Source organism: Vigna umbellata, chromosome 1, assembly GCF_029865625.1.
Source record: "Vigna umbellata cultivar VRB3 chromosome 1, Vumbellata_1.0, whole genome shotgun sequence".
Taxonomy (NCBI): Eukaryota; Viridiplantae; Streptophyta; class Magnoliopsida; order Fabales; family Fabaceae; genus Vigna; species Vigna umbellata.
Window position 1 is genome coordinate 51246065 of NC_142165.1, and position 15883 is coordinate 51261947.

The following is a 15883-nucleotide window of genomic DNA, read 5'->3' on the forward strand; positions in this document are numbered from 1 at the left end:
TTGACGCAACATTTTAAAGTTAAGATAAATATATATTCATAGTAATTGTGTTTGTTATATTACTAATATTTATCCAGTAAACCTTACAAAATAAACAATAATTATATATATAAACAATGTTATTAATAGTATTATAAATATATTATTTTTATTGTTTATAACATATAACATAATATATAATACATAGTATTTTCAGAATCATTTGTATATGTACATCCATTTTTAGAACTTGATTGATGGAGAATGATGCAATGCAATAAAATTGAAATCTCAAAGAAAAAGAAATTATTCAAAATAAAATATAATACTTTATTTAAAGAAGAATGTGAACTTTGAATATTTTTGTCAACAATATAAACGTTGAAATAAAATTCACATCAAATATATTCATAAATTATCCTAAACACAAACATAACATTGAAAAAAAAACGTTACATCATATCAATATGAATCAATAAGAATAAAAATTAAAACAATAGAAGTTATAAAAAAAATTGAACTCCTTACACATATTATAACAATATAATTTGAAATAAAATTACAAAAAATTACAAATTAGCAAAACAAAATTACAAATTAGCAAAGTGAAATTATTAATGAAAAAAAATTAAAACTATTACACATGTATAGGTACAGATAAATTTTTGGTTCCAATATCACACATGCACAAGGTATTCACGCAAGGAGTGAAGTGCAAAAAGTTGAAGTTAGACTCGTGATTTCAAAATTTATTAATTCTATTATAACTCAAACCATACTCAAACTATATCTCTAATCATTTATCTTTAACCCATTTTAATTTTAAGTTTAAATGTCGTATGAGAATCTCAGTTGGATTCTCATATTTGTTACTGTCTCAATTGGATCATAATATTTGTAAAATTGAGTCAATTTTATCCTACCCATTAATAAAAGTAAAATGCATCAAATTCAATTGACAAGCACGAAAATGAAAAAGAATCGAAAGTAGTTAACATTATGTAGTTAACATTGTTCCTGCTCTTGGTGTGAGGAGTGAGTGAAAAATTTTCTGGTCAAAATTTGAACACACATGCAAACCCAATTAGCAGCTATTTCTTATACTTATAGTTGTATTCGGGTAGAGTGGGTTTCGAATCTGATTTTTCCAAATTGGGGCTGCGCGATTCTAGGGTTTCCTCGTGATTGGTGTTTCGAATCTATGTATAGGTTTCGAATGGAGGCGTCGGCAAAGCTCCGCGATCGGTAGCTGGCGACCGACGACGAGGTTCGTGGGGGATTGACCAAATCTGGATGAGCTCTGTGAGGATCGATTAGGAACAAATTCAGGAATAAATTTTCACACGTCAAAAGTTCTTAATTAAAAAAAATCCACCTAATAAAACACTTTTACATCAGCTTGCACCATGTCAGCTCAAGTTAACGCCGACAACTTAACGAATAGGGTAAAATTGACTCAATTTTACAAATATTAGAACCAATTAAGACAATTACAAATACGAGGACTCACTTGAAATTTTCATACAAATATGAGATCATCCGAGAGTTTAAACCTTAATTTTAATAATATATATAATATCTCTAATCTTTTATCTTCAGTCTATTTAAATTTAAATATGTGTACGTAAATTTTTCATATCTCCAATAATATTTTATGTGAAATCTTGGTATATTTTCTCCTAGTTAAGCATTTGTATATAAAAGAATTATGTATATTTTTCTATTTTCATTTTGTTATTCACTTGATAAATAATAACTATAAATAAATAAAAATAATGTTATAAACACATTATTAATAAAATCAAAAAAATAAATAAATTAATATGTGGTTATCAATCCCTTACAAATAAAATAATAATAATAAATAATAAAATATATAAATAATAAAAGTTAAAAATTGTACAATTATAATTGAAAAAAATTTAATTAAATCGTAATATTTAATCTTCAAATATTTATTTGTAATTAAAGTTCAATCTCCATCAAAATAAAATTGTATTTGTCAGTATTTCCTCAAATAGTTTTACACATTTTGCATACTAATCAAATATTTTGTTCTTGTTACAATACGTTTTAAATATATGAAATCACTCTTAGATAATTTAATTGAATTGAAATATTTCAGAAGGTTAAAATATAAAAAAAAATTCAATATAGTAATTTTAAAATAAAATTAAAATCACGTTAATTTGAAATTAGGAGTGTTTCCGAGGGATTGTTTCCTTTTTGTAGCAAACACGTTTGAGTTGAAGAATCTTAGAAAGGTTGCTAAGTATCAAGAGTGTTCAAATATTCAAGGAAATATTGGCTAGGGTTGCTCAGTATCAAGAATGATGTTAATACTCAAAGGAAAGCTCGGCTAGGGTTGTTGAGTACCAAAAGTAGTGAGAATACTCAAAGGAAATCTCGGCTAGGGTTGCTGAGTACCAAGAGTGATGCTAATACTCATTTGTAATCTGTGAAGATTATAGTGGAACCCTAGAGGAGATTGGACGCAGCTTAGTTTAAGCGAACTAGTATAAAATCACTTGTGCAATTATCTCTTATCTAGTTTAAACGATTCTCTTACAAAGACATGCAGTTGCACTTTATTTCGTAACACAAGAATCTTCCAAGCTAAACGATCATTTTTTTCACAAAGGAAATTCTTACAAAATGCTACAATATATATTCTGAATAGCACATCAAAAATTACTATCGTTCATACATATTTATCAAGTCAAGTGTTTAAGCATTTAAAGGAAAATTTCAAGAGCTCGACAACGTTCTATATCAAGAGGGTTGCGAAAAGTTTTCCATTAACACTATTCATCCCCTCTTTTAGTGTTTTTTAGGTACTTCATCCTTGCCTCTGTTACCTCCTTCTGCTCTCCCTAATCCTTTCTCTCCATCCCTTTTAATGTTTATCAAATAAAGGGGAGAATAGAGAAAGAGTAGACACGTCAACATCTAGGAGCATGTATTCAAGGGGAGTACACCAGAAGTTAGGATAATATAGAATCAGGGGGAGTTTCTCCTGATTCTTAGAGTTCATCTTAGGAGTCCATATTTATATCATTTAATTTGTTTTGTGTTAATAAAATCTTGTCATGTAATCTGTTTTGTGTTAATAAAATCTTGTTGGTTGTTGTTTATTCTTTAATTTTTGTTGATTGTTGTTTATCTTGTTGCTAGTTGTTTATTCTTTTAATTTTTGTTAATTGTTGTTTATCGTTTCTTACGCTTACATGTTATTTGTTGTTTAGTGTGTTATAATTTTTATATACGCCATATTATTTTTCAACTGCATTCACTAACCACATGCAAAAGATAAAAACAATAAAAGACGTAAAACACACAAAAATTAAAACTAAATGCTAAAGTAAGAAAGATTATATCATTTAAATGTGTATTTGTTAAACATAAAAAAAAGGGGGAGATTGTTAACACAAAATCGTCTATGCGCCAAAATGGTGTCATGTTTTAAAGTTTAATCAAATAACATTAAAACGGGATAATAATCTGAAGACAACTTAGGGTGAAAACACAAGACCTAGAACCTGAATCCCCAAACAAAGAAAACCTACACAAAAACTTAGAACTACAATCCACAATATAGAAAAGCTTAGGAAAACACTTAGGATCTTAGGTAATAGAAAAGCATCTAGGTTAAAACACCTAGACGCATGGCTAAACGCTATTGTGCCTAAAGCGTCTAAGAGAGTTAATGTTAAATGCTGGATTTTATCATACCTGAAAGAGGTATTCAACATAACTCTCGAAAACAAAACAGTTAAGACGATGTCTCTGAAAAAAACACATTAAAAGACATTAAATATTAAAATATAAAAAGAAAGCTTAAACAAGTTAAACGCTATCTGTCTAAGAAGAGACAAAATCCAAAGAAGCGTTTACTTGACTAAACGATACCACGAGCTTAAACAATACTTTGTCCAACGATGAAGTCTCTTTACAACGCTTGGTATCTTTAGAAAATAGCTTAATTGTAAAATGTTACCTAACGATAGAAAATCAAAAAACACTTTTTTGTTCTGAGAGAGTATGAAATGAAATTAAATGTTCAACGTTCAAAAACAACAAAAGTGATAAGAAAAAACATATATGCTACATGAATAACTTACTCTACTCTTTGCAGATAAGTTATTCTACACGCATCCACAAAGCTACAAATCAAATATCAAAAGTGGATGTTAGAGACAAAGGACATATTCACAGGAGTACTCAAAGGAAATCTCAACTAGGGTTGTTGAGTACCAGGAGTGGTGTGAATACTCAAAGGAAATCCGACTAGGGTTGCTGAGTGCTGGGAGTCATGCTAATACTCAGAGACAAGGAGTGGTATGAATACTCATTTGTAATCGTGTGAAGATTATAATGGAACCCTCTGCGAAGGAGACTAGACGTAGCTCAATTGGAGCGAATTAGCATAAAAACACTTGTACAATTATCTCTTCTCTTATCTCAACGATCCTGTTACAGAAACCTTCAATTGCGCTTTACTTCCAAACACAAGAATCTTCCAAGCTAAACGACCATTTTTCATAAAAGAAGTTCTTACAAAACACTATAGAATATAGTTTATATAGCACGTCAAAGACTACCATCGTTTATTCATATTTATCAAGTCGAACGTCTAAGCTTTTAAAAGAAAATTTCAGATCTCGATAACGTGTTATATCGAAAGGGTTGCGAAAAGTTTTCCCTTAATACTATTCACCCCTCTCCCTTTTAGTGTTTTTCAGGTACTTCAATGGCCACTCTTCGTCAATTGGTCCACTATGACCTAGATAACATCGTGATCTCTAACTGATCATGGCAAATGGGTAACAAAGCTCATAAAAATGTTATCACATTTCCACTTGACTATCTCCACCTGCTATAATAACCCACTAGGTCTCTGATTCTCAACGTTAGCTTTCTGGAAGGTTAAACAGGCTGCCACAAACTGCATCGCATCCCTCTTCATACTATACCACCAAAAAGACTCATTGAGATCTTTTGATACATTTTAGTGATGCTTGAATGGATGTTAAAACAAATTTGACCCTCTTAAAGGATTAACCCCTTCAACTCTAAATTACCTTTTATTAAAATTATAATAAACAGGTAAAAGTTACCCTTGCATATGATGTTTTTAAAATTTAATTCAGATTATATAATCTGAAATATTTATCCAACAAATATTTTCAGATTTTGGAAATTATTTTCAAATTTGAAAAATATTTCTAGATCAAAACTATGTTCTAGAATATGTATTTTAAAAAAAAAAATACATTTGATAATCCAAAACACATGTTTATGTTTAGATACCAAAATATTTTTTAAATTACACAATTCAATATGTATTTTATATAATAACATTTCAGAATGTATTTCTATGTCATCCTAGAAATATAGTATTAAAATTATAGAGGGATCATCACATAGTTAATAAAGTAGATCAATTAACAGACAAGAATATAAAGTTAATTTACAGTCATCTAACATAACCATAAAAACAAACTTTATATACAAAATACTAAGATCAAAACTATTTACAAACAACTAGTCTAGAATAACTAAACATATGTTATTCCTCTGTCCAATGCTTGCTCCATCAAATGATCATAGACGATGTACAAACAAACCATACAATACAAGCACAAATAAAACAAGCAGGGTAAATTAGTGTAAACAGAATTATTCTAGAACAATTATTACATCAACACAAAACATAATTCCAATCCAATTAATCACACATCCTATTCATTTAAAAAACCTAGACTTGATTCATCCGAATATAGTATGAATGTTGAACTATGGTAGTTTATGCACTTATAGTGGTGATACTACTGGCCCACCCCAAGCTACTATACAAGGTTAGTCCTTTAGTAATGTCTTTGGCCAAGGTAAAGCCCCTAGACACCGTCTTTGACTAAGGTAAAGCCCCTACATGAGGACCTCCTACTACTTTCACCACATACATCACCCCCTTTCTACTTAAGAATGGATGATTATTAGAGTGTCAGGATAAACTCCACTACTTAGCTCCATACATTCATACACACAATACTTGGTAACCATCAATAAGAAGTTCTTCCTTGGAACTCTTTTCCACAAATTTTCATTCAGAGAGATAACATCATATAAACATCACATACAAACACATGAAACTACTAAATCTCCATCAAAGGATAAAAAAAATCCATCAAGTGATCACAAACATACTCATCATCGTCATCATATTCATTAACCATAATCATACACATAAACATGTTCACTAACCATAAATATACATATACACATCTCAATTAATCACCCTATAAAATTATCATTATCATCACATACTCAAAGTATTTCAAGTATATAAAAAAATCATTTATAATAGTGTGGAAATAATAATCACACAATAACACAATTTTCTTCATAGTAGCTTGATACACACATTAGATAAGGAAAACAGCTTGGAAACCCTCACCAATAGCTTCGGAAGGGACCAAAACCTCCAAAATGACCTAAAGAATGTCCAAAACTGATATCCATAACCCTGAAGTTGAGATCCTAAACCACATAGTCATTTACTAGACAACTCATATCACCCTACAACTCCTTATTAGACGACTCCTGATGAGTGCATATTTATGCCTTCATTTAACCTTTAATATTGGATTCTTAATTGGTTTTTGTACTTTAATAAAATATTTTAATTAGGATTTGTTATAATTGGGTTTATTTAGCATGAGATACAAAAACATGTTAAAAATAGCTTTTTAGTTGCATAAATGTTCTTTGGATATTTTGATGTATGTTAGTGTAGCTGCAGCTAAGTTAAGCTCATTAAGGTGTGAAAATAATTGATTCAATTTTCATGATACCTTAAAAATAAATCCAAGAATGACAAATAATCAAGACCACAAGGAGTCAATCCAAGTATAGTATGAAAAAGTGAAGAAATTTGGTTAAACCAATAAGAGGAAAGATGCAACAAAAATTGGATCTTATGGTTTTCTTTATTTTTTTCTACTAAAAGGGCTTTGATAATTGATAAATGTTTATGATTAAAATAATTTGAGAAAAATATATTAAGATATTTAATTTGATATTGTAAATTACCTTATTTAACTATATCAATAAATATCAAAAGATAATATTTACCAATTTTTTTTAATCTAGCATATATCTTCTCAAATAATTTTATATCTCCACAATAATCAAATATATTTTGAAGATATTGGATTATTTAGAACATAATTGGAGGAGATTACATTATCATAAAGAGGATTACAACAACAAAAAAGTTGAAACAAAGCTCAATCCAATTTCTATATAAAGAGACTTAGACAAACACATTAACGGAGCCGAGGAACCCTTTGGGGGTTCAAATTTCGTCCACCCTCTCTTCTCTCATGTTTTCCACCCCCTCTTCTTATCTTTTCATATTATTTTTACATTTCATGTCGTGCTAGTTGATTCTGCTGTAATTTCTTACTTGGATTCTGAGTTTAGATGAATAAATTTGTTTATTCTTGTTGTGATTTATTTTTATCTATGTCTTTTACTTCTTAATAAAGTAAAAGTAATGATTTTTACATTATATCAAGTTCACATGGTGTTAAATCTACATAACATATCAATGTATGAGTCCAAGAGTTTTTATTTTTAATTGAGAATTTACTTTGATTAAAGTTAGAAACTTTCATGTGATTGAATGAAATTTTGCAATAATTGAGAATGTAGTTTGATTAGTGGTTAAAACTTTAACAAGAATTAATCAAGAATGTACTTTGGTTAATTAGCTTTTTACTTGATATAGAGGTAAGAGAATATACATGATTAGACATAATAATATTTAATTGTGAATGTACATTGGTTAAATTTACTATGATTAATGTTTTTAATTAAGAATGTACTTTGGTTAAGAGTGAGAACACCAACAAAGTGAGAGAGAAAGTAGAATGCGCTTATGAAGGACAAGAACACGAAAATAATCGGTCAAAACAAACAAAAATTATACATAAAGTAATTAATTAACATGCATTTGTATCAAATGAAAGAAAGATTACATATGATGGTCGTCAAACTTCGTTCGAGAAAAGTTTGAAAAAAGAAGAGGGTCTCACGCGCTAAGATAAAGTGAATGAATTTTCAATCTCCCACTCAAATTAAAAAAGGGAAACTTTTGGCTGACAAATAATATGTCGAAGCTCCTACAAAATTCGACGTCTTATATGTGGTTTAAAAGAAAAAAGAAAAAAAGAATTAAAAAGCGGTTACTTTTTGGCTTCTGGTTAACAAATAATCGTCGAAGCCGTTACAGAACTCGACGTATTAGTTGTTGTTTAAAATAAAAAAAATAATTAAAAAGGGTGACTCTTTGGCTTCTGACGGACAAATATTACGTCGAACCCCTACAGGATTCGACGTACTATTGGTGGTTTAAAAGAAAGAAGAAAGAGAATGACACACTGGTTTAAATAATTACCATCATAGAACGTCGAATTGAATGGGGCTTCGACGTTCTACAATTTCATTTATTTACAAAAATGTCACCGGTCATTTTTAACGTTGGTTATTTCGTTGTTGGACATTGAACGTGTGACGTTATACGCTGTTTTTGCAGTAGTGAAATTTTTTTCTTTCTATCTTTTGTTATTTTGTTCTATCTTTTTTTACTTCGTTCTTTAATCTTTTCTTTATCTTTATCTTCTTTATTATTTTACTAACACTTTTGTATATAGTTTTGATAAAAATTAATTTGTTAATAATCAATTTCATGTTCGTTAGGAGATGACTTAGTGTTAAATTTACCCTTTCTGTTTTGTTGGCTATTATCTTAGCAATACCGAGGTTGTTATAATTTAGTAGTATTAATTTGTGTAGGAACAATCGGTACCGTTATAGAGTCGCGCAGCGGAATAAAATATAGATAGCGGAAAGCGTGTAACGATCACAACACAAGTTAAAATAGTTGGTTTCAAAAATTAATTTTCTTAACGAACTTTTATCGAACAGTTGATGATGTGCTAAGAGTTTAGGGATCAAGAAAATCAACACAGAATTTTTATCCTGGTTCGAATCAAAAGATTATACGTCGAGTCGTTAATCACTATGAATAGTGATTAACCTTTTTTCACTAAAATATGGTTTACAGATTACAATCAGATAACCAAAATAAGCAAAGAATAGAAAACACCTTCCTTCGACAAACGAACGGAAGAACCTGCTCAGCCAACTTGAAGAGAACCGCTCCGACCTTTGACACACAAAACGCGAGCTTCTCCTATTCACAAGACCAGACAAGAGCACTCTATCACTTTGAGAACTTCCTCAGACAAACTGTATTCTCAAAATGGCATAGATCCTTTTCACTCACAGAGAGCTTCCCTTAGGCACAAAGCTCTAATACTCTCAATTGAAAAGTTACTTCAAAGAGTTGTGAAGACTTCTATTTATAAGCCTAGTTTCGTGCAGGGTCAAAAACTGAAAAGACATCTCCCAACTACCACTGATAATCGATTATCATAAGTGATAATCGATTATCATAAGTGATAATCGATTATCATAAGTGATAATCGATTATCATAAGTGATAATCGATTATCATAAGTGATAATCGATTATCATAAGTGATAATCGATTATTTGTGTCCGTTATGGGGTTTTCAAAATGGTGATAATCGATTATCCTGAGTAATAATCGATTATTCCAGAGACTTGGACAAAATTAAATGAAACAGTGATAATCGATTATTCTGTGTAATAATCGATTATTTGCGCAAGCAACTCTCTTCTAAACTGGCTCGTGATAATCGATTATACCTCTTGATAATCGATTATTTGTGCAATGACTCACTACATACGAAAACTTCTAAGAGTTTTTACATCATTACATTTTATCCTATACATTTGTTTCTACAAAATGCGTTTAACAAAGATGCATTTAGAGTCTTCAATTCTTCAGCTTTTATCATCATCAAAACTTTACAGTAGCTTTCAAGATACCAATGCTCCTCATTGGTAACAATTTGAGCATGTCAACGACAACATTATCAACGCCTTATCAAACGACTCCTCACTAAACGACTCCTTACCAGATGACTCCACACCAGATGACTCCTTACTAGAAGATCTACTAGATTTTTGGTACAATAAGAGACCAACTAAGCCCTAAATTGCACCAAGACAGTTCCCAAAACTCCAGGCTTTCCCCAAAGCCATGATCTTAAAATTTAACCCGTCAAAACTCCCATTTTTATGCCCAAACTCACCCTTCTTCTAATTTATTCCAAACCCAAGTTTAGTAAAAATATATCAGCTTAAAATCACTAAATCTACACTATTAAATTCATCAATAAACAACTTTTTACATCGACAAACCAACTACACACCACCCTTTTTAAGCACCCAACTTACCAAATTTCATGATTTAACTAAACTTCACAAATTAATCATCACATCATTATACAAACATCAAATATTACATGCATACTAAATCCAAACCAAATAAACTAGCTTCCTTACTTGATTGATGCTCCGACGATTCTAAGAACTCTAAAATTCCACCTATGGCTCCAAGATCTCTATTTGCTCCTAAAATTTATGACAATTTGATCAGAGTATACCCTCAATACCACTGATCAAGAGAGAGTCTTAAAGAAGACTCAAACCCAAAAATGTGAAGAAAACCCCTACATGCAAAGACACCAAAATTTAAAGAAGAAGGGTAGAAACCAACTTACTCTATAGCTGAAATCAATTGGCTATAAATGAAGATCTCGCCTAAAAGAACCCTCAGGCGGTCTCTGATCATCCGATATATGAGTATGGAGTTAAAATTTCTAGAGAGAAGGCATAGAAAATTTTAAAGAATAAAGTTTTAGAGAAATAAAGCTTCTTAGATAATGAAACTCCTTATTAGAAAGTTCTATTTATAGTGTTGATATTTTTTGAAATAAAAATAATGAAATATCATTATTTAAAACACTCTACTACATCTAATACTCTATATAGGTCTTACAATTTTTGAATCTAAAAATAATTTTCAAATTGTGTAATCTAGCATGTGTTTAGAAAAAGTACTCTGAAGTGTATATTTTGAAAGATATTTTTAAATCCAAAAATATATTTAGATTATACGATCTTGAAATATATTTTGAAAAGAAAAATGATGGAATATATACTCTAATAAAAAAATAAAGAAAAAATCTAAATAAATTTCAAAACAAAATAAATTAGATTTTAATATGAAAACTTTCAAACAATATTGAAGTCAAATTTAATAAAAGAAATTAAAAAACTCCATTAATAAAAGTAAATCATAAACTTAAATATAATAACTAAATTATTAACTAAGCTAAAAAATTAAAATAAATATTTATATTAAGTAATCCAAATAGAAAAGAAATATACACTAAAACTATTGATTGTACAATTTATAATGTTACATTTTCATAATCCATATTAACACTCGATGAACGGATTATATATAGTGGCAGTTGTTCCCTACACCACCACGGACCACAAGGGACTGCTTCCAGCATTTCCTCATTCCTGTTTTGTCTTCCAATAAACGAATGTTGACATTCGCTGATACTTACATCTGTAATATTTTTTTACTTCCGTTTTTATCACACCAAAACCAAGCTCCTCTACAAAGTAATGCATATATGCACTTTATCACACCAAAATCATTAGACATGATAACAACAAGTATGTTTTTGGGTTCTTTTCCTTAAAGATTTTTAAAAAGGTGATGAAGAAGTAGAAGTGGTAGGTGGTGGAGAAGTAGAAGGGGTATAGGTGGTGGAGAAATAGAAGGAGAAGTAGAAGTAGAATGAACCGACGTTGGTGGAGGAGGAAAATTCTCCGGTGTCGACGAAGGAGATTTTTTCGGCAGAGATACGGTAGGTGGAGGAGAAGAGATTTCTATGAATGGTGGCGACGTTGACGGTGATGGTAAAGGCGATGACAAAAAAGTACTTTTGTAATTAAAAAAGTTGTCGAAAAGTGTAGGGAGGGTTTGGTGGTGGTGGAAGGAACACCCTTAGTGTAGAATAAATAATCCAAATTGATGGATTTCACAGTACGCCATACAAAATTGTATGTTTAACTTAATCTTATGAATTATTTAATGCGTAACTTATTGTCGATACCAAAAAGCATATTTCAATATTTCACTTCTAAGTTGTTTAATCCGAAAAGATATCCGAATACATAGTCCGACAAAAAAACTTTGAAATTATAATTATCAAATGATAATAGTAGTTATTTGAGATAAGAGACTTGAGTTTATAAAAGATTTATATAAGGACACAATATCAAATGAGATCTAATCTCAATTACATAAATCTCAATTACATAAGATATTGGTTCCATTGTTTATAAAAACTTTATAAGACAAGTGATTAATAAGTTTTCAGCTTCTTATTTGTATTTAATCTAAGATTTAGACTCATATTTCAACTTAGATTATAAAAAATGAACTTAGATTATTAACCTGATATCCATCAACCTAAGTAGTTATTGGAAATAGAGAAGGAGAAAAAGGTTTAAAAGCATTATAAAACAGTAATAGTTTGACATAGAAAAATACAATTGAACGGTTTTACAAGTTTAATTACCTGTACATTAAACTTATAGTAAAACAAGAGTCAAACCAGGGTCAAATGGTTTATCCTTCTCGAAATATGTATAGAATAAATACATTATATATAATAAAAAAAGCATCAACATATCAATTATATTATCTAGCAAGAAAGTTTCTGAGAAAGCTATTTTGTGTTCAGCCTGGCTTTGGTGGCATCCATTGCTAAGCGAATGAAAGAAGAGCTATCACCTTGCATAACCAAATTTGGAATAAGTTGAGGTGAAGTTTCCCTATTATTGCGACCACCCACATGCTCATAATTTATGAAAGAAGGGTTGTTGTAGTAGTCCATTAGAGTTGCACTTCTAGGTACTATATTATCATCATCGACAACACTCTGGTTAGTCAATCTTTCTTCATCGTACAGATCCTGCTTTATGATCGAAGTACCACATTGTCGAGGCTGTGTTTGGTAGAACACCTTTGAAACCACTAATTCTCCATCTTTCTCTTCTTCATTGCTGCCAAGATGGTACTGATGCATCACCCAGTTCGTCTTCTCCGGCTTCTTTTGCCTCCCGTAGTTGGTGTACAGGACCAGTATTTTCTTGAAACCCTTCACAGAACCACCGACAAAAACTGGTCTGGTTTTTCCTGTTTTGTGCCACCTTGTCTCGCTTCCCTCTTCATCAGTGTGAACCTTTCTTCTCTTCCTTGTTCCGGTTGTGTATGCTTTCGACGGCCTATGAAAGAAATGCCGGATCTGTCCATCTTTGCTTACACCTGCAACTCTTCATGGAATGTATATGTTTCATTTATCTTGTATTTGCACGTATATGAGATTTATGCATAACGACAAACATAACAGATTCAAACCAGGAACGCAAAACAACCTTACAATTTAATTTGAGGATATATCAATAGGGAAAGATAAGGTAATTAAGGACAACATAATGGAGAGCGTACGTAATAGACTCGTTGTGAGTGTAAGAAAAGGTGGTGTTACCAATCCCAAAATCGTTCTTCCACGTGCATGAGCATATATAATGCATGGGGATTGCAATCTTTAGATTGAGGACATATAATATGGCTTTTTGGTGAAGATATGAAAAGCTAAGTTACTTCTCCACGACTTGGTTTTTCTTTTTTCTTTTACTTCTTGTCTTTATTAACATCATCAAGTCATTAATCAAAATAAATTGTTTCCCTTTCTTGTCCCTTATCCCCAAATTAAAAAAGTACACTATAGCATTAAAAATTAACAATAAGAAATTAAAGGGTGTTAGTTACATTTAATCAGTTCCAAATAGGTCTTATTATCTATTTATTTATCTGGTAAGCCTAATAGAAACTCACCCAATAAATAAAGAATATGTTGGAAAGAAACATCAATGAGCGTATCAATTGCTAGCATTTTTTTTTCTAGAAGTATTGAATTTAAGAAAAGAATATATACATTCACTTATGCCACTTGGGTAATGTAAGATGAGATGCCACCATTGAGTTTGGTGGTCATTGACAACACAAATAAATTATTTTTCCTTGTGACATACTTGAAGAAGTTGGTTTACAGATTTGGTTTACTCCTCCCATTTGTTCTCGATTTCTTCGAAGAAAAAAGACTGACACATATATACTCCTAAAGAGTGAAATTTTGTATTGCTACGTTATAAATTCAAGAAAAGCAAAGGCAGAAATAGTTTTTTAGTCGACTGGTAAAGTATCTTATTCAAGGGTATCTGTTCATTTTCGCCCCTAATTTTCACGAAAATAGCCTCCTATATATATTACTTTTAGAATATCTTCCATGACAAGCATAGAATTTCAACAATAATAAGCAGATTTCTGCATAATTAGTGGAGTATAAACGAATTGGCATGCTTTCTCCATCAACCTAAGCTTCTTTTTTTTTCTAGCAAACTTATTTTCATCACTAGAACCTTATTTCATGAATGATAAAACAACACTAAATATGCATCAAACCTCTACACCGTGGTTTGAAACCGTAGGCAACCGCGTATATCAAGGCTTTTGGAGTTACTTTAACCGTATTTATTGGTTACGAGGAATCACAAATGAATTCCATCCTAACCGTAACCACAACTTTTGTCACAAACCATCCGAAAAATTGTAAACTTTTACCCTATTTTATGGTAGATTATGGTGAAGAGAAGATAGAGATGATGAGACGAGAAAAATTAGGGAAATTACTATAGATATGATAGAGGAAAAAACTAAATGAAAGCTTATAACTAGAAGCATCAAACACACGGCAAAATAAACAAAAAAAGTAGAAAGCAAAATAAAAATATCAAACACCTGGAAGCTTTTCTGGGTGTGTGTAACAGATCCCGTTCTCCCCTTCAAGCGTTGGTATGAACTCATCAATGAGGGGATGGAGCTTGGGAACATCAGAAAGTACCTTTGCTTCCAAATGCTCTAATATCTCTTGGTCATTCGGATCAAATTTCACACCAGATGGTAACCCCGGCAAGTCATTGATTCCTGTCTATTGATTCATATGCAGCCCAAAGACATTAATAATAACAATAAATTAAAGTTTGTAGCATAAACAAAGGCAAGTTTTCTTCACCAAAAACAAAACAGGCAAGGTTTTATAAAATAAAAAACACAGCACATATGATGGTGAATGATAAGATCAAAACCTCTTCTTCAGTACCTGATCTTGGAATTCAATGTTATGGCCACATGAGGGGCAAGTTATGGTGCGATTTTCGGTTTGTTTTGTGTCAGTAACAAGAGTGTTGTTAGTTGCAGGAGTAACAGTGGGCGCAACCAGTTCAATTCCCCTCTCCTCATCTGAGTCATTGCACCATGTCATCTCTTTCTCCTATATGCCCATATATCCAAAAACAGATCCTTGATTTCCTTCACACCTCCTTACAAATCACCTCCCTAATAATATAACCAAGAAAGAAAAAGTAAACACAAAAAGAATAGCAGAGAATGAGCAACACAAAAAGGAAAAGATAAAGCTCATATACCCTTGTCTCTTTCGAGACAAGTTTTTCCCGATTCACCTCTTGTTTTTGGTAGGGAGAAAATCAATTCTATTGGTATCCCACTTTTGCTTCTCCTACATGTATTCTCTATGTATAATTGAGCTAGGTTTGGTTTTCCAAACTGTTTGCACTGTACCAACTTCTTGAGAGAGAGAGAGAGAGGGGGAGCAAAGGGTATAACCGATAAAAGAAAGGTGGGACTCAAAAGTGGGTTCTACATATAGAAAAGGATGCTTGGACGCCAAGTTTGCTTGTGCCCGTATATACGTTTGGATCAGGGACTAAATTATGAGCTTTAACTCTTGTCTTAGTGAGTTA

At 31.1% G+C, this 15883-nt stretch overlaps 1 protein-coding gene across 2 annotated transcripts; it reads right to left on the reverse strand.

Moving 5' to 3' along the window:
* Positions 1-12503: 12503 nt before the first annotated feature.
* LOC124822340 (NAC domain-containing protein 73-like) lies at positions 12504-15766 on the reverse strand. 2 transcript variants are annotated; one of them, XM_088103681.1, is made up of 4 exons: positions 15584-15766; positions 15223-15458; positions 14862-15051; positions 12504-13325 (listed from the first exon to the last, which is right to left on the reverse strand). In XM_088103681.1, the coding sequence occupies exons 2-4, from the start codon at positions 15382-15384 to the stop codon at positions 12727-12729; spliced, it is 951 nt and encodes a 316-aa protein (XP_087959807.1). In that variant the 5' UTR covers positions 15385-15458; positions 15584-15766; the 3' UTR covers positions 12504-12726. The 2 variants fall into 2 exon arrangements, with proteins under 2 accessions (XP_087959807.1, XP_087959808.1); XM_088103682.1 differs by having other exon boundaries at positions 15548-15766.
* Positions 15767-15883: the final 117 nt, after the last annotated feature.